Raw genomic sequence first — 20,318 nt, 5'->3', positions numbered from 1 at the left:
CCTCAGCATGAACATTTTGCTTTCCCACTCAGGACATGGAGTCCACTGTTACCCAGCCTTTCATGTCTAGAAATTGTCAAGAACTTCCAATTATTAAGTGACTTGATAAAATGCAGATGAATTCTTACCTTTTGGAAACAAAAGGCAATATATTGGCTAATACCAATTATCTAGATGTGCACCTGGTTGCAAACCTACTAGATGTGGGAGTTTGGGCAAGTCACTTAAGCTCGTTGATTTTATCTTTGTCATACAATGAGAATGATCCCTACCTTATAGGGCTATTGTGAAGTTAAAATAAGTAACAAAATGTTTGACAGAGTAAATTCCAGTTTTCATTGCTGTTCACTTCCAAACATATGAACAACCCCATACACTCATGTAATGTCCATAATACATGTTTTTAAAAATCCGTTACATTTTCTTAAGTGTTGCCTTTTTTCTATAAGCAAAACATGCCCTGACCTTAGAAGGATGTGTGATCTGAGTTAATTTCTACCTCAGTAGTGATGATGAATTTTTAATGACCCATCCCCTCCCAGCTGTGCCATTACCATGGTGACTAATAACACACATTCCTGAGATGGCTCTCGGTCAGGCAGCCATGTGAGAGCAGTGTGACATGATGATGGCAACTGGCCCATCAAGAACAACCCACACTCCCATTTGCATGGCATCCTAACCCAGTGGACATGCACTCTTAGCAATTAAATTTATTTCAGCATATACACCCAATATATGAATAGTCATTTTATTTTATATAGAGATATACTAATGGACTAACATATCAGGAATGTTTTTCACAAATATAGAAATAGACATTTTGAAAGATAAAATGAAAGATATTTTCCAAAGTCCTTAGTTAATCCTTCAAACACTTTTAGGTAATTCTTCAAGACACATTATCCATATAGGATTAGGTCAATACAATGACAGTCAATGTAAGTCAACATCTCATATGGTTGTCTTGACTATTTCAAAATATTTTGACCATATCCTTCCCAGATCTGGTTAGAACACCATTGTTTTTACCTTGTCAGCTGGCCAACCAAGACGGCGTAACTAGAGTGGGAGAAGGGCCACTTCTGCCATTTTTTTCCCATTCACTTTGTGCTTATACTATTAGTAATAGCTTCAATTCCTGTTTCTCTATAAGAATTTTTTAAATCACTTGTCCATTTTGTGAGGATTAAACCAATAATAAAATTCATAAATCTACAGGTATATGTAAATGACTTGAGATTATTTTTAATATATGGAATAAAGACTAACCAGTGAAGGTAACACTGTCTTGCCTCATATGTGCCATGCAGATCAAATGAAGGGTCCATGGCCATCTATATAGCAAAACTCAATATAGCCTAGTTATTTTTTCAATGGAAAGAATAAAGATATATAGAAGTTCTAAAATTTTCTTCTCAGACCCAGTGGATCTTGTTGAGGTATGCACACTTCCCCTCGGAGACCACCACTCTCATCAGTAAAATCTAGCCCTTGTCCATGCTCTTTTGAGGCACTATAATAAACATGTACTTTTAGGTCATTCCTTTGGACCTTTTGAGTTCATGTCCCTAATCCTGAGCAAGACAAGAAGTGCTCACTGAGCACCTACTGTTGTCCAAGTATCATCCCAGATGCCATGAGGAATGTAAAGAAATAGGAACTCATCACCTACATTCAGAGAACTTAGAGTGTAGCTGGGGGACACGGAACTTCAGATTTCAGCTTATTCATGAAAAATGGGTTTTTTAATTGAATGGGATACACGGTAGGTACATAAGGAACCCTTCTTTCATTCACTCATTCAGCACATCCTGAGCATCCGATATGTACTAATAGTTCTAGGTGCTGGGGAGATGGACAGCTGAGAAAGCTATACCCCTGATCTCCTGAGTCTTTTAGCCAAGCAGGGAACCAGGCAAGCACAGAAATAATGATCTGGCAGACCCCAGCACCCAAAAGTGCATGCCAGACACTGGGCTGGGGAGAGTGCACACCTCAACCTGAGGGATGAGAGTAGGCCTCGGGAGAGGGACAGGGCTTGGGCTATTAAGGCTTCAGGGTGTGAAACAGGAACATGAACTCCAGACAGGCTGAATAATGCAGGAATAGTTTCTGTGTTGGAGGGGATGTTGAGCAGGGCCATCACTCACAGAGCTATAGGCAGAAAGGCCAGCGACAGCAGCGAACACACAGGCTGCAATTAGGGTCCAAAATCTAGAATGTTAAAGGGGCAGAGCCCAATCCTAACACACGGTCTGTATGTTCTTCAACCTTAAAATACTGCTTTTTTGCTGTGAGAGCTGTGCTGGCTCTATAGGTAGAGATTCAAAGGAGGTCCATGGCCAGCAGATATGCTTACATGAATTCAAAAGCTATTCCCTCAAGGGGTCTGTGATGAGCCAGATCAATTGGGCAAGGTGTTAGGATGTGGCCTGATGCTGGCGGTAAAAGAGGCAGCATGATGCAAGTATGTTGGGGTTTTAGGTTTTTCGGCGTTTCCTGCTCCCTTAAAATCACACCGCTTAAGGCATCCCATGTTATCTATAACTCCCACAGCATTGCTATAGGAGAGATGTTATTGTACGCATTTTACATAAAAGGAAACTTGACACCTAGAACCATTAAGTAATGCCTCATGATCCCATAATCAGTCGGTCTCCAACTCAATAGAATCACCTGGGGAGTTTTAAAAGTCCAGATGCCCAGGCCACTCCAGACCAATTAAATCAGTATCTCTAGGGTGAGACCCACGATAGATATTGTTTTTAAATCCCTCCCAGCTAAGTCCAATGTGCAACCAAGTTGGAGAACGGGTGTAATAAGCAGTAGAGGCTAGACCAGACCAAGGTGTGTCTGACTCAAAGCCTCTGCGCTTTTCCCCATGCCACACAGTGAGGGATTAACAGCTCTAGTTCCGCAAAGATTTCCTGGCCACTCACCCAGAACACTCCGACAACCACACTCCACAGAAATCTGTGGGTATGAAGAAAGAAGAGTGTGTGAGGCCTTCATACGCAAGGCACGACCAAGACGATAGCCCACAGAGACCTCTGAGAGCTAGAAGACGGAATTGCGGAAGCTCGCACAGTGAGGCAACGGCGCTGAGGAGCTGCTCCAGCGTGCTATAAATACACTGACAAAATGCTGGGGAGCACAGCTTTGGAGTGCTAATATTACCACGCCAGGAACAGATCTGACTGTAATGACTGAATTACTGCCACTTAATGCTCAGAGGCATCAAAAAAACAAAACAAAAATAAGACTCGGCAACAGTCCTTGAAATAACACATAATATCTTTTTTTTCAAAAAAGCATTTTTAGCAGTATGGTAATTTCCCCAAATGGCAATAAATAAAGTAGAGGAAAGCAAAGCATCTCAGGAGAGAATCCACCACTAAGAGAGCAGCATGAAATCATTTCCCAAAGCCTCTGACTAAGAAGATTTTTTTTTTAAGAAGATTTTCCTGCCCCTTGTTTTCAATTAGGGACAGCTTGCATTTGTATTGCATTTAAGAGATCATAAAGACCTTTTTTGATCCTCATGACGATGCTATGGGGTGGTTATTATTATTATTCCAATTTTCAGATAAATAAAACAAAGGTCAGAGGTCAAAGGACTTCTAAGTATGGGTCAATTCCAGGACTAACATTTGGGTCTTCAGATTCCACAGCTTGCATTTGCTCCTGAGTCAAACCACCTGAGGTAAGCCAAACAGGTACCTCTCGAAGGTTCTCAAAGCCAAAGAGACCTTCCTAAATCCTACAGGCAGCCCAGAGGTATGCAGCTTCACCATCACCTGAGAACTTGTTAGAAAATTCCTGGGCCTCCCCCAAGATCTACTGAATCAGAAACTGTTGCCTTTTTTTTTTTTTTTCCTTTTTTTTGGATGCACTGCACAGCATGTGGGATCTTAGTTCCCCGACCAGGGATCGAACCCACGCCCGCTGCAGTGGACATGTGGAGTTTTAACCACTGGACCGCCAGGGAAGTCCGGAAACTGTTGCCTCGAAGGCAACATCCAATTTAATGCTAGTCCCATCACCCAACATGCTCAACATCCCCCTTTTCCACTCTTCCCTACCTGGAAAATTCCTCCTTATCCTTTGGGGTTCTGCTCCTATGTCACCTCCTGCACAGTGGGCATTGGGCCATCTGGTTAACTTTTAGAAATTTTTAGGAAATATCTTCTATGTGAGAACACCATTTAAAATGTGCTGAGTAACTCAATGGCATAGGAGTACAAAATCATTTGGGTCATATTTTATAGTATTACAGAGCTAGGAAGTACATATGAAAAAGTTTTCTAAAGCAGTGAGTCGCCCAAAAAACTAATCATAAGATTCCCGGGATGCTTGTTAAAATATAGACTTCTGGGCCTCACCCCAGATCTACTGCATCAGCCTCTAAGGAGGAGGGCCCTTGGAATCTGTATTTTTATAGATTCATCATTACAAGGTGATGCTGTTGGCATTACTGGTCCACAGACCACACTTGGAATAGCAAGGCTCTACCTCACAAAGAATCTGAAGTGAATTTATTATTTCTACTCTCCCTTTTCTGCATGTTTACTTTTTTGTATGCCTTCTTCAGTGAACACATATTGTTTTTATCATAAGAAAACAGCATCTTAAAATGAACAGCTCTTCAAAAGTGTCTTAAGTATTTTCGTAGGTGGGGATGGATGCTAAGTTTTATTCCTAGGACTTCTGCAGGTGCCTTTTTTCCAACACAACTCCTGGTAACATAGCCTTGTCTAAGTCCAAATAAGAAAGTATGATTTTTCATCATGGCCCGGCAATTAGCCTATTAAGCTGTCTTTGTGAACTATTTGACCTTCCTGTGCTTCATTTTCTGTAGTCAAATGTGAATGGCTTCATGAGGATGTAAAATTCTCTTTCCTGATCTAAAATATGACACAAGTGAACCCGTCTATGAAACAGACTCACGGACATAGAGAACAGACTGGTGGTTGCCAAGGGGGAGGAGGTTGGGGGAGGGCTGGAGGGGGAGGGTGGGGTCAGCAGATGTGAGCTTTTATATATGGAATGCATAAACAACAAGGGCCTACCGTACAGCACAGAGAACTATATTCAATATCCTGTGATAAACCATAATGGGAAAGAATATAAAAAAAAGAATGTATATATATATATATGTATAACTGAACCACTTTGCTATACAGCAGTAATTAACACAACATTGTAAATCAACTATACTTCAATAAAAAAGTTCTCTTTCCTGGACATTTTTAGCATTTCCTTGTTTTGTAGTGCTAAAGGAACAAAGCAACAAATTCTAAAACATTCTTTAAGAAAAACCTGACAGTTCCTGAAGTTGTTTCATCAGTCCAATTTTTCTACAGTTCTCAGAGTGATCTTATGTCTTTTCAATACTGGTACTTTGGTTTATTGCCACAGAGTGACTTATTGGCTTAAAAGAAACCAGAAAAAAACAGCAAAAGACCAAGAATGAACTGGGGAAAAACAAAGATGTTCATATAGAAAGCTCAGAAAATAACAGCATTATATGACTAGTTCCCAAAACTAATAAACAATTTAGGCTTTCAGAGAGAAAATATGGAGAAAGACCAGAAATAAGGGGCAAAAACACTGCGTATTTGTTGTCATCATAGCAAATAAATTACACCAGACGATGGTTTCGGCCCATTTGTCACAAAGGGCACCACGACTTTCCCTAAGACTCTTTTGATGTAACTTTCTTTAAAAACAGTTTTCAAAGGACGTGAGAGGGAAGACCTTATAATTTAAAAGGAAAAATAAAAGTCACAGTAAAATGCACAGAAAAGCTCTTACTTCTTCCTCTCAGAGCCTAATATCCTAAACAAATCCTTAAAGTACTGAGGGACACGGACCACCACATTCTCTGAGGGGCCGATGTCTTTCAGTTCGGGGTAGAGTCTGACATCGATGACCTTCTTGATGAAGCCCAGCCAGTCAAACTGAGGAGAGAGAGAAAAAAAAAAAACATAGTGAGAGAACCTCTGGGGGGCAAGAATCAAGGAGAAAGGCAAATAGAGTCAGTTGAATGTAATCCATTGCTTGTAACTTCAGACCAAATAATTAAACATTCAACTGCTCAAATGTAGAAAATAAATTCCTGATCACTGCCACCCAGACCAGACCTACTGCCTGAATCGTAAATGGAATGTGTGCTCTGTACCGTCTGCGTATGCACCACACATGCGCGCACACACTCCCCCAGTAACGTGCACACTGGCTCCCCTGGACCCTCCAGCACTCTCCCTGCCTCCTCCACTCTCCCCCTCCCTCTCTTCCTTCCTCTCCCTTCTCTCCTGAGCTCTCTCTCCTTCCTTCTTGCACTCTCCCTCCCTCCTGCGCTAGCCCTCACCTCCCTTCTCCCTGCACTCTCCCCCACTCCCTACTCATTCACTCTCCTGTCCACACAGACAGAGATGCCCCGTTACATTTCTGCTCTTCCCTCTGGCATAGCCTTTCTTACACAGAGGGAAACAAGCAGCAACAAAAAGTAACATGTGTCCCCTCTTCATAGCATCACTATCTTGGCGTTCTTACGTGGCTACCCCAAAAGTCATCCCCAGTCTTTTTCCCTTCTTTTTCTCCCTTGCCTGCCTCCACTATTGAAAAGGAAAAACAGTCACTCACTTGCCCAGCCTAGCCTGTAGGTAGGGATGGCCACGTGCCCCAATCCTACTTGATAGGAAATAAAGGGAAGACACCTGGAAAGGCTTTGGTTTTTCCTGGTAGAAGGGTTACACATGGCCCATACTGGTGCTTCCGCTTTCTTCCTGCCCTGAAGGCAGATGCGACATATGCAGCTGTGGCAGCCACCTTACAACCTTGAGTCATCAAACATGAAGTCAAAAAGCCAACACACTAAGAAGAGTGGAGCGGAAAGAAAGAACTTGGATCTTTGACAACATTGTGCAACAGCTAAACCAACACCAACAGCCACCTATGTCTAGACTTGTGTCACGTAAGAAAACGGGCTTGAAGTTTTTAAGCCACTCTTGGAAAAGTTTTCTATTCCCTATAGCAGAAAGCATCCTGATGCACAGACAAGGGATATTTTATGTGATGACTGACAAAGATGATGATGAGCAAGAAGACCAATGGTAGGTTTTACGAGGCAAAACTTTACACACAGGTGAAATAGAATCGCTTGTCAAATGACCAGTTAAGATACAATTTCCTGGATCGTTTTCACCAACCTGGGGAATCATAGCACTCAGTTGGGAAATGTTCATTTTGTTGTACATGGCCTCACTGGTTCGGTTTTCATGTGGAATCATTATCTGTTGGAAAGAGACTTTGGTTATTTTTTTTCAAATGAACCATTTCTTACTGCGTGACTACTTTCTACATGTGCCAAAACATCTGCATAGTATCATAAACTTTTTCAAGATTTTGGTGTCGTGCCGAACCTGGGAGAGAGGAAAAAAAGATATCGCTTCAGGCAAGATTAAGGAAATAAAAAGAAACTTTGCTGTCCTGCTCAGTGTGAAACACTGTCCTCGGTACCAAAATACTACTCGAATCCCTCCCATCCCTATAATGGACAAAATCTGTTACTGGCTCAGGCTTGACAGCCAAACTAAGGTTGAGCAATTGAGACAAACATCCCACCTTCACCTGTGGTGTCCAGGTAATGACCTCCATAGTTCATGGACTACAGACCACCCCTTCATCCCTAGGGGATTCTCACTGAAGAGCACCAGACTATCTGGACACCACTGCCACCTGTGACCATTCTGTCAACAGCTCATTCCCTCACTTCCCCTCTTCCCTCTGGTTTCTCTGGCCTTGAGATTCCCCTGGCTCCAGTGCTAGGGGTATGGGTTCAGTTACCACCCAGACATATTGCCAAGTCTGCATCTACAGCCCTGACTCTTCACACTCCTCCATTCCCTATACTTATGCTCTTGGCCATTTTGGCAACACCAAATCTAAGCTTCTAGCCTCTGCCATGTTTAGTCTGAGAAGAGCAACAACAATCATCTTCCTCAAGGGCCATCTTAATCACTCCCGTGGACAGGCAGCAGCTCCCCATGCCCCTGAGCACATCATGATTTTGCCTTAAGACCATCCATCATCGGATTCCCTTGCATTAAACTTGCCACCTTCCAACTCACACAGGACTCTCCTACCCTTGCACCCCTAGCCATCAACACCACCCTCATGGTTTGAACCGTAATTCAAAACTTTGCCTATGATTAGTTTTCTTTTTCAAGTCTTTCCAATTAAACTCCACTTGGGGGCTTCCCTGGTGACGCAGTGGTTAAGAATGCCAATGCAGGGGACATGGGTTCGAGCCCTGGTCCGGGAAGATCCCACATGCCAAGGAGCAACTAAGCCTGTGTGCCACAACTACTGAGCCTGTGCTCTAGAGTCCGTGAGCCACAACTACTGAGCCTGCGAGCCACAACTACTGAAGCCCGCACACCTAGAGCCCAACCTCTGCAACAAGAGAAGCCACCGCAATGAGAAGCCCACGCACCACAACAAAGAGTACCCCCCACTCGCTGCAACTAGAGAAAGCCTGCACGCAGCAACGAAGACCCAACACAGCCAAAAATAAATACATTTTTAAAAAACAAAAAGCAAAAAAAAACTCCACTTGCTTCTAATCCCAAGGGCCACGCCATCAACAAGACCTCCCCTTATGCACACATCCCTAGCTGGGAATGGCTGAATGCACACTTCCATGGCTGGGCTTACAAGAACTTTTGGTGGGGGGGCTTGACTACATTGTCCTGTCTCCCCAGCTTTAGAAGTTTCCCTAGGATGACGTGCCCCACTAATTTTGAAGGTCCCTAGTGACCTGGGATGTAAGAGACACATATAAGCATTACCGGCTGGCCAAAAACCCGCACACCATGGATTTGTCAAGACAAAATCACAGAAGGCTGAGTGGCAGACATCTACCCGCTCTTTTCTAAATGCTTCGGTGTCCTCAGCTTCTCCCTCCTCACCCTCCACAGGAGAGACTTCCTATAGCTCACAAGCAGTCTCCTGGCTCAGAGAATGTTCACACTCCTCCTCCCTCTACTCAGCCTTGCAGGCCCAGGCTGCAGCCCTTTGACCTCAGAGCTGTTTTCAGCTCTCTGCCAGCTACTCCCCCACCCCATGGATTTGTCACTTCATTTAACCTCTTGATAATTCCCAGTCTTGCCTCAGCCCAGCTGTTTTTAGTTCCCTTTTTGGTCCAGATCCCTGGCTCAAGGCAAGGCCTTTCCCGCTGTATCAGAGCTTCGATCCAAATTAGATTGCTGGGTCTCCTATTTGCCTGGGAAGGGAATCCAGATGGCCTCTAGACTGGTTTAGAGGCACAGTCTTTGACTCCAGAACATCTGCAGCAGTCTTTGCAGTCTTCAAAGGTGACATGCAGGGATGAACTTTTTGCTCTGCAACTAGGGGTCTACAGAAAGATACACATGTACACTACGGCAGCCAAGAGGCCAATTCCTCCTGACCCTATCAGCCTACTCCTCACTTCAACACCCCATCGCACCTCGCCACACACAAAACCAAGCAACACTTGGACTCCCGTGCACTTCAGGATTTTTACCAACTTCTGTTATAGAAGACTACCAACCTATATGCAACCACTTCTTGACAAAAGTATCATTTTTTTCACTACAATGTATCTCCACAAGCAAATTTCACCATATTTGTTCCCTCCAGTCCTGGGAATGTATAGAGATTTTATTCTTTGTTCTTCTAGAAAAGTTATTCTTTGAACAAAGCTAACCATTTAGGATTTCTGATTATTCTCCCTCAAGTTTGTTCTTGTATCTTTTTGCCTCCACCATGGGCCTGAAAAAATTTAAAAGGTGACTTACACAGAACACAGCATATGACACAATGACATTCATTAGAGTGGGGCAAGAAAAGAATGAAAACCAGGGGTAGGTACAAAGTAGCACTAGAAAGGAAGCTAATAAATGTTTATCAGCCTGCCCTATACACTTTCTATATCAAATTATGTGTCCACTATGGGTGGATAGACTTCCCAAAGCCCCTATCTTAGATCAGATTGACTTCTGAGTAGGAATGGTGTAAAGAGACGACTAGACTAAAAATAACCTTCCACTCAAGCCAAATCAATAACGATTTATCAAATATATATTCCTCAGTTGAGGCCAAACAGGAGTTCCTCTAGGAAAACATAGAGTCTCTGGCCACAGCTGAGCAGCATGTGGACACTGAATGGGCTTCAAGCAGAGAGGTAGAAGGAATGAAGAGCTCTTCTTTCTGTCATGGTTTTTTTTCCTGTTACTTCCCAGAGGGGGATGCTGTAAGTTCTACCTTGAACCCAAAGAACAATGCCACAGAATGATTTTTTATATATATTTTCATTCAAGATATATTGCCTTTAAAATAAAGAGAAGAAAAAAAACAGATTTTAGATTAAGATTTACCTCAGCTATCTTAATTTCCAACCTAAGCACCGACTTCATGTCATGCTCTGCTCGGGAGCTATTAGCTCCCAAAAGCACGGCAGTATCCACCATGAACTTGTAAAGGGCGTCCCGATACTGTAAGAGATAAAGAAGCAAGTGACCATGACATCAGTCTATTAGGAACTATGTTTCAGGGACACGGAAGAGCAGAAACAGCAAGTGGAAATAAATGCCCTTCATTTTCACTCTGTACTCGAAGTATGGTACAGGCATCATGCAATACCAACCACCCACCTACCACCTTGAGACAAAGAAGAAGGATGGCTACTTGGGTACTGTTTCCATGAGAGAGAGAAATGTCTGGCCACCAAGGATCAAGAGAATTAGTTTGCTGGCAACTAGCAATATGGATACATGAAACATCTACAAATGAGCCCAGAATAGAAAGTTAAAGGTCAGACTCCTCTTTCCAGGCAAGTGACACTTTAATAAAATAATGGGAAAGAACTGTCGCTAAAAGCAGGAGGCATGATCCATGAAGACTAATGGGAACTGTGATTTATTCTCTTCCAGCTCAATTTACCCACCTCCACACTAAAAACAAAAGACCAGTGATCGAAGCCCTATGTCTTTTCAGTTTTGTATGGTTTTTACAGAGTTCTCCTCACTAGCTCAGGGAAAAAAGAAGGGAAAGAAGAGAAGAATGATGAAGAGGAACCTAGCAAATATAGAATTTCCTCCCTGCATGTTCATAAACCCATTTTCAGGCTGTTCACATACTATTAGAGAGGGGGACCTTACTTTGTGGGAACTAAGGAATCTTGTTGGGGGTCACCTCTCCTTCCAGATATATTTGTGAGAACTCAATACACCGGGTATTAAACTGTTTCACAGTTATGCTATGGGAATAAGATTTCCTAACGTAACCTTGATTTTGCATAGCTATTCTTATGATGTTTACAACCTCGAGACCTGCATGGTGCTTGGCATATAGCAGGCCCTTAATAATTATTTGTTGAATCAGTAAGCAAGCTTCACAAATAGTCTTAGTTAGAAATGTTTTGCAATTCCCAATTCAATTCCAAAAATATTTATTCAATCAATACATATGCACGATATCTTGCTAGGCCTTCTGTGCACATGGGAGGTACAGACGAAAAATTAAATAATACTTGAGTCTGGTTCTCAGTGTGACCCTGTGAGGAAGATAAACACGTCATTACTAACTGTAACACTAGCAAGACCAAAATGAGGTCCTTAATAAAGCTGCTAAGCGCTTAGAAACTCAAGAACTGGAAAATTCCAGCCTCAAGAAACCGGGGACATAGCAGTTAAAGGAGACTGGTTCAGAAGCGGTGAGGAGTCCTCCTGTGAGGTGTGCAAGCTGCTTTGTTGGGGGAAGAATAAAAATAGGTGAGACAGCAAAGGTGGTTTGGGACCAGGTCATGAAGAGGCCTTGAACTCCCTTCCTCTACGAAATTTAGAGTCTAGCTTGAGAGCAAAAGCACTCTGGGAGCTGTACTTTGAGAAGAGAACTTGTCAGGTGGTGGTGCTAAGGAGGCAATGGAATGAGGGGAGGAGGGAACAGCTAAAAGGAGACCTAACAGGGGTCTGCCCTAGGGCAGTAAGGACAGAAAGGAGGGACTAGGTGGAAGAGATACTTTGAAGGCAGAGTCTACAGGACTGATTGGTTATAGGACAGGGACAAGATTTCAAGCACGGCTGCTTGTAGGGTGGTAACCCCAGCAGAAACAGAGGTGCCCCAGATTGGCAAAAGTTCACTCTGAACACTTTCAAGAAGGAAAACTCGCCAACCTTCTTCCATGAGTGTCCTCAGCCAGAAAGTTGCCTAGGATCTTGACTAGCTTCCTGCCCTCCAGAGCCTTCTAGATATAGGCTTTCCTATCAGCAAAGGAGCAGGGACTTCCACTGTGAGCCAGCACTTCCCTGTCGAAGTTCCTGCATTCTCAGGCTAGGCCAGAAACCTGAGCACTCCCTGGTCAAGGTTCCCCTGGGTCTGAGGCTCCTTTGGAAGTCCAACAGAGGTTCCAAAATGAATTGAAAGTGTTAGGAATGAACCAGCTCTAATCCAACCTCCAGGAAACTACTAGGTTTCCAAGCCAACCCAAGAAGTCGGACCAGATTGATCCCATCTCATTAACCTTAAATTAACCTGGGGCACCAGTTAAAGAAAGATTCCTGGGCCTCACTTCAAGTCTACTAAATCCGACTTTCCGTTGCTGAGGCCCAAGAATCGACATTTAATAGAAGCTTCCCAGGTGGTTCTTAAGCAGTACAGTTTGGGAACCACTGGTCGACTGGGTGTCCATGCCCATGCTTCTGCAATATACTGTGAGCTCTGTGCACTTCTGAGGAACGGCTGCAAGCTCATTCTTTGGTTACTCAATTTGGGTGTGCTGTCTTCCCAGCTTGATCATGAGGGCACTGAGCACAGGGACTCATACAGCCTTCATTTTCAGACTTCCAGAAAACAGGGAGTGTCATTTATCTGCCGAAATGAAAGGCCTTTGCTTCCTACATTGGGAATATGGTCATCAAACACCTACATTGCTCAATTCTAGTAAAGAGTTGGGAATTTGAGAACAATTTATGAACCCAACAATGCCTGACAAGATACAGAGTTGAATGAGTAAAACTTACAGACTTGGCTTCTGTGCTATTATCAAGGTAGTCTTCCCTCACAGCTAGGGAGAGCGCTGCTTGGTCCAGCTGTTGAGACAAAAAACAAAGCATTTGCTTGCACTGTAAATTCTTAGGTACCATGTTATTAACAAGAGTCATGAGATCTGCATACCAGCCATATTTAGAGCATGTGTTACCATTACAAAACCAATTCAATGCAATCAGAGCTACATGCAAGTAGGCACTTCAGCAATGACCATTATAAAGTATCAGAGACCTGCCCCTCCTCCCCTGATTCATGGTTTCTAACCCTTTTGAGTTTCTAACAATACTGAATAGCATCAAAGCTATAATATTTGAGTCGGAATAGGTCTTAGAGATTATCTGATTTTCCCCCTTATTTGGTGGGTGGAGAAACGAAATCCAAAGAAGTCATGTGACTTCCCCAAGGTAACACAGTTGGGCAGAGCTCAGAGGAGAATCATTGTCTTCCATCACCAGATCCACTATTCTTCTCACTGCAGTATTTTGCAAAATGCCAATCCACATCAAGCTGATTAACCAGACTGTCCACTTCCCTCTCCCTAAAATACTGTATTGTACCATTTTTGGGGGAAAGGAATCAATAATAATTTTGTTTTGAGAAATCTTTGCAAACTTTAGAACCCTCTCTGGAAAGTTTAAGATAGGTGATAAAAATACAAACAATAATCAGACAACTAAATATCTAGAATTATTATTATAGAAAAGTATAGCATAATTTCTTGAATTAAAACTTTCAGCACTGGGACTTTGCTGGTGGTCCAGTGGTAAAGAATTCGCCTTCCAATGCAGGGGACGTGGGTTCGATCCCTGGCCAGGGGGCTAAGATCCCACATGCTGCGGGGCAGCTAAGCCTATGTGCCACAACTACTGAGCTCGCACACCTCAACGAGAGAGCCCGCGTGCTGCAAACTACAGAGCCCAAGTGCCCTGGAGCCTGAGCGCCACAACTAGAGAGAGAAAACCCACATGCCACAACGAGAGAAGCCCTCACCACAACAAAAGATCCCACATGCCACAACGAAGATCCTGCATGCCACAACTAAGACCTGATGCAGCCAAAAAATTAAAGAAAATAAATATTTTTTAAAATTAAAAAAAAAACCTTTCAGCACCTTAAAGGCGATCAAAGGGAATACAGTCTTTTCAGAAAATGAGCTACAACAATCAGACATCCATCTGCCAAAAAAAAAATGAATCTCAACCCACACCTCACAACTTGTACAAAAATTAATTCAAAATGGATCATAGACCTACATGTAAAAACTAACACTATAAAACTTCTAGGAGAAAACATAGGGGAAAATCTTTGACCTGGGGTTAGACAAAGAGTTCTTAGACACCAAAATCAGATCCATAAAAGAAAAAATAAATTGGACTTCATCATCATTAAATATTTTTGCTCTGTGAAAGACATTGTTAAGAGAATGAAAAAGACAAGCTACAGACAGGGAGAAAAAATTTGAAAATCACATATATGACAAAGGACTTGTATCCAGCATATATAAAGGGTCCTCACAACTCAATAAGAAAACAAACAACCCAATTTAAAACTGGACAAAAGATCTGAACAAACGCTTCACCAAAAAAAATATTCAAGCAGAAAATAAATTAATGAAAAGATGCTGAACATCACCAGTCATTAGCAAAATGTAAACTAAACCCACAGTGGAACACCATTATACATGTACTAGGATGGCAAAAAAACAAAAACAAAAACAAAAAACTTATAATGCCAAGTGATGGTGAGGATGTAGAAAAACTAGATCATTCACACACTGTTGTTGGGAAGGCAACATGACAGAGCCACTTTGGAAAATGGTTTGACAGTTTCTTGTAAAATTGAACATACACCTACATGTGACCCAGCAATCTCACTTCCTAGCTATTTACCCAAGAGGAATGAAACTTATGCTCATGCAAAAACCTGCATGTAACTTTATTCATTATTGCCCCAAACTAGAAACAACCCAAATGTTCTTCAACTGGCAAATGGATAAACTGTGATACACAATGGACTACTACTCACTCATAAAAAGGAATGAACTACTGATACATGCAACAGCATGGGCAAATTTTAATCACATTCCAAAAGAGGCAAAACTGTAGGGATGGAGAACAGGGTTTGGGGATGGGGAGAGTGGATGACTACAAAGGGGCAACATGAGGTAAATTTTGAGGGAGTGATGGGACTATTCTCTTTCTTATGGTGGTGATTACATGACTCCATGCATTTGTAAAAACTTACAGACTTGTGCTTCACAAAAAGTGAATTTAAAAAAAAGTGAATTTAACTGTATATAAATTTTTAAATAAAAGATTTTTAAGTTCCAGAACCTTCTCTAAATCTATGGTTGTTCTTTCTGTTTTCTTGAGTATCAGCAACTGCCCAAAGACTGAATAAAACTGAACGCAACAGCAGATTTTCTACCTTAAATCTTATTCACGCATTTAAAAAGTTAAGTAAATTGGGGGAAAAAGATGTTTTCATAACATCCATCTTGCCTGGGTGTATTGCTAAAAACCTCAAACTATTGTGTTCAATCTTCTTCGCTAACTGGCCCCAAACAACCAAATCACAAGCCAGCCTGGCTTCATCCTATTCCAATTCCCCATATACCACCATTTCTTCCAAAAATTAAGTAAGCCAGGAACATGAAACATAATATTATGATTAAGATGCTTTGGGTTTCAACTAGATTTAGACCACTTGGAGAATTTTTTGAGCTTCAGTCTCAAAGGAAAGGAAACTGTGTAGACAATATCAAGAAAGCCAAAGCTTCCCTCTGATGAAATGAAGTTAAATCCACTTATTGTAAAAGTTTAGATGATTCAAGTGAAGTTACCGGACCTGTTTTAAACTTTCAGATTGCTACAGTTTCTAGGGAACATCTTAAATACACCAAACAGATTGAATAAGGTCAGTCAACTAAATCTCATTAGAACCAGATAAACTCGAGACAAAAGACTTTCTCAAGAGGCCAATATTAGGACACTGTGTTATCTGAGGTTCTTCAATCCTTGCATTTATAACTGACCTTAATATTGCAAGTAGAAAGTATAATATATATTTAGGAACTTTGACACATTGAACGGAAATACGAATTTTTTCTCTAACTGCAATACACCACGGGTTAGGAAAGAAAACAGTAATACAAAAAGAAACATCTCACATAGTATGATGCAGGAAAAGGACAAAAAAGTTAGAAACAACTTCATTTCCAAGACAGTCTCTCCTTATCATCCTTACGGATTTTGCTAAGAGTCACATAAATGCAGGCGCTGGGTGATGATCACTTCAAGCCACTGTTCTGGTAACACAAACTGAGACAACCCTGGCCTTCCGAACACTCTTTCAGGACCACATATATTCAAAAGTCTTTTATCGTCCTTTAAATCCTCATTCTTGGTATCTCCTTACACAAAATAAACTCAAACACATGTAGTGAGATATGATGGGAGGCATTAATCTGTCGTTTCCTGTATTTGTGTATTTCCTTTCTCCCATTTAAGTCTGTGGCAAATCCTGTGCCATCTTGCCACAGGGGAACTTTACAGAGGACCACTGTGTGGGTTTGAGCAACCCCTGCTTGCCAAACTGCATTTCTTGGCATGGGAATACATGTGCCCGTTGGAAAGGCACCCAAAGGCACCACCTGGTCACCTAGCAGTATGCTCACAGAGCTGTGCCTTCCCAAAGGAGTCCTTTTTCTTATCCCCATGGGTTTGTGGGATTAGAAAACCCAAGAACATTGAGGAAAATAGAATGTGATGGAAAAGGACGTCTAAATACATTGAGGGAGAAGAGTTTGGGGGTAAGAGAGAGTTCTCCCAGAGCAAAAAGAGGATCTAGGCAGCCAAAGAAGTCAAAGTTTCTCATGAGCAGAAGGACCCATCAATGCCCCTAGAAATGGCAGGATTTGAGAGGGAGCTGGGAGGCCCAGGGCCCCAGCAGCAGAGAGGAACACCTGAAGTGGCTACATGGGCTGGGATGGCAGGTTTCTTTTCAGAAACACATAACTTATGATCAGAGGGTCTCCCAATACCCTAGGAGAAGGCTGAGAAATGGAGTAGCCGGGAAGTGGGGAAGGGCCTAGACTGGTTCAGTTTCCAACTAAAAGGCGGGGGTGGGAGCTCAGAGTCAGAGATGAGACTGACTGACTAAAGAAAATGGCTATTTCTCGCACATCTGAACTTGAGATCTGAGACACACATGTTTGGCACAGAAATTGAAGAGAAACATTCCCCAAATGGTTCTGACCAGTTGCCTAGTCATGCTTTAAGAGAAAGGTCCTTTTGTCACGTGCTCCTGTGTACCAGCATCTATCCTGTAAATTGTCACCAAATTCATCCTATTTAAATCTCACAGCAACAGTGAAAAGTAAATTCTAATTCACCCTTCATTCCACATGGGGACAATGAAACTGGGAGAAGTGAAACAAACAATCTGCACACACATTCAGTGAGTAAGTCACAAAGCCAAACCACAAACCTCAATCTCTTTAACACCAAAGCATACTCTTTTCTCCACTATGGCGGTGGTTTTCAAACTATGTTCCACAAAACTTAAAAGGTGCTTCAGGGGCTTCAAATATTCAGTTAGATTTTTTATAGTTTTAACTATTTCTAACAAAAGCAACACCCACAAATTCTACAACACTGGCAGCCATAGATACACTAGTTTTTGTTATCAGGTTCACTGGGTTTTTGTTTTTTTGTTTTGTTTTGTTTTTGTTTTTTTGCTGTACGCGGGCCTCTCACTGCTGTGGCCTCTCCCGTTGCGGAGCACAGGCTCCGGACACACAGGCTCCGCGGCCATGGCTCACGGGCCCAGCTGCTCCGCGGCATGTGGGATCTTCCGGGAACGGGGCACGAACCCGTGTCCCCTGCATCGGCAGGCGGACTCTCAACCACTGCGCCACCAGGGAAGCCCCACTGGGTTTTAGGCAGATCTCAGAAGAAACCTTTTCCTACCAATATCTAGACACATGCTTGAACTTCTAGCAGCTCTGTCATGATTAGAAAGACTATAGCTCTATCTTGTTAATTCATCCACTCATATAAAATGGTACAAACAGGGACATAACTAAAGCAAATGCACACTGCACTCAAATGCCAGGCCATGCTCAAACACATCAGTTTGGAGGAAGCTGCCATCTTGGCAGAAGAGACCGGTAGTAAGCACATGAGTGCCTCCTTACATTTGGAAAGTGTTCTGTTATTGACAGTTCAGTGTTTCTAGGATCAGTTTAATTGAATATTAAGTGTGCAAGGCAAGCTGTTAAAAATTGATTGCCACGATCCTCTATTCCCCGTGTTTCCTGTAAGCTGGTGTTAAAACTACAGGCTTGATTAGATCCAAGTTCATTTTTTTTTCCTTTTCTTTTGGCATCATTGGTGATAGCATATGCTTCCCACTGCATGGTATCAGGAGGCACACAAAATCTGGTTTTCCAACTTTTAGCAATGCTACCATTAACATCTGGGTTCATTTGATGTCAGTCTGGTCTCTCTATCCTGAATTTCTCCATCAACCATTCATCTAATAGCTTTAGCAGCTATTGGTGATAGTTGCCTTAATTCTTTTTTTCATTAGGGATTTTAAAAAATGCTAACTTTTAAATTCTATTATTTCTCCTGCATTTTTAAAGCTGTGATTCTCCTATAAACAAGAATTTTCTCTCATTAGCTATTAGGTTACCCTGAAATCAGTCAAATCTAGTATGCTATAAATTAAAATAGATGTGTCAACCAAATGCACATGTGATTCTTATTTGGAACCTGAACCAAAGACCAACTGTTTAATTTTTTTAAAGGACATGTTTGAGACAATCAGGAAAACTGAAAATTCACCAGGTATTAGATGTTAACTATGGAATTACAATTACTTTTTTGGTTGTTGTAATAGTCCTTTCCATTAGATAAACACTGATGTATTTATCAGTGCAATGATATTATACCTTGGATTTGCTACACAATGTTCCAGCCTCCTCTCCAAAAGGAGGTGTATCAGATGAAACAAGAACAGCCAAAAGTTGCTGGCTGTTGAAGGTGGGTTGATGAGTACATGGGAGTTTATAGTACTATTCTTCTTACTTTTATTTGTATTATTTTCCATAATAAAATGTTTAAATGAATTCAGTTCTTATACTAGATCCAGAAATTGGTGAAAACTGAAATGGTTACCATTTGCAATTAATTAACTTGTGTGGAAATCAAGATCTATCATGCAATAGAGTACATAAACTTAAGTTTGAAAGACAGTCTCCAACTTACTTCAAAACACCACGTAAGGGCTTCCCTGGTGGCGCAGTGGTTGAGAGTCTGTCTGCTGATGCAGGGGACACGGGTTCGTGCCCCGGTCTGGGAAGATCCCACATGCCGTGGAGTGGCTAGGCCCGTGAGCCATGGCTGCTGAGCCTGTGCTCCGCAGCGGGAAAGGCCACAACAGTGAGAGGCCCGCGTACCGCAAAAAAAAGTAATAATAATCGAAAAAAAAATTGAGAAAAAAAAAAAAACACTTAAGGTGTTTGGAAGGGATACCATAATAGTTCTGAAATTAAGAATGAGAGTTTTAAAACCTGGTTTGTTTGTTTTTCTTAAGTGAGTAATCTATCAACATGGGACAGAGGTCAATTGATCACCATGATCATAGAGCATTGAAGAGCATGTCTTATCCTGAGAGCATTAGAATATGTCTCAGTGTCATGTTGTTGTTCCATCACCCAGCACAGATATACAGCTGTCTCTGTAATTAAGAATTTCCTCTTGAGGAGATGGGAATTCTTTCAGTGACTAAAGATATTTTTATTGAGACTGCCATTGCCTAAACTAGAGAGGGACAAACTACAGCCTGCAGGCCAGCCCACCTTACAGCCACACCCATGTATGTACATATTGTCTACAGCTGCTTTACCAGGTATAACAGCAGAGTTGAGTAGTTGAGAAAGATAATATGGCCCGCACAGCCTAAAATATTTCCTATCTGGTCTTTTACAGAAAAAAATTTGCCAGCCCCTTGGTATAAATCAAAAAATAAACTCCAGGGTATAGATTTTTAAAAGTTGACTTATATCAGGAGAGGATAATACACTCTAAAGGTTTTATATTTCTATGATTTAAATATCAATATATCATTAATATTTTCTGGTTTAACAAAGAACAGAACTGGGGGAAAAAATCAGCGGTTCAACAAAATTTTCATTACTAAAGTAACCACAGAAGCAA

At 41.8% G+C, this 20,318-nt stretch overlaps 1 protein-coding gene across 1 annotated transcript in view; it reads right to left on the bottom strand.

The window, feature by feature from the left end:
• Nucleotides 1-20,318, bottom strand: part of PHEX (phosphate regulating endopeptidase X-linked) — a 195,912-nt gene that overhangs the window by 133,806 nt on the left and 41,788 nt on the right. The window contains exons 6-9 of the mRNA XM_082610379.1: nt 13,068-13,136; nt 10,425-10,541; nt 7,215-7,298; nt 5,818-5,963 (exon numbers count right to left, since the gene is read on the bottom strand). Of these exons, the coding sequence (XP_082466505.1) occupies nt 5,818-5,963; nt 7,215-7,298; nt 10,425-10,541; nt 13,068-13,136 (416 nt within the window). The remainder of the gene's footprint in view (nt 1-5,817; nt 5,964-7,214; nt 7,299-10,424; nt 10,542-13,067; nt 13,137-20,318) is intronic.

This window comes from Mesoplodon mirus (assembly GCF_964341445.2).
Source record: "Mesoplodon mirus genome assembly, chromosome: X".
In the NCBI taxonomy this organism is placed as follows: Eukaryota; Metazoa; Chordata; class Mammalia; order Artiodactyla; family Ziphiidae; genus Mesoplodon; species Mesoplodon mirus.
This window is presented reverse-complemented; position numbering and strand designations above follow the sequence as displayed.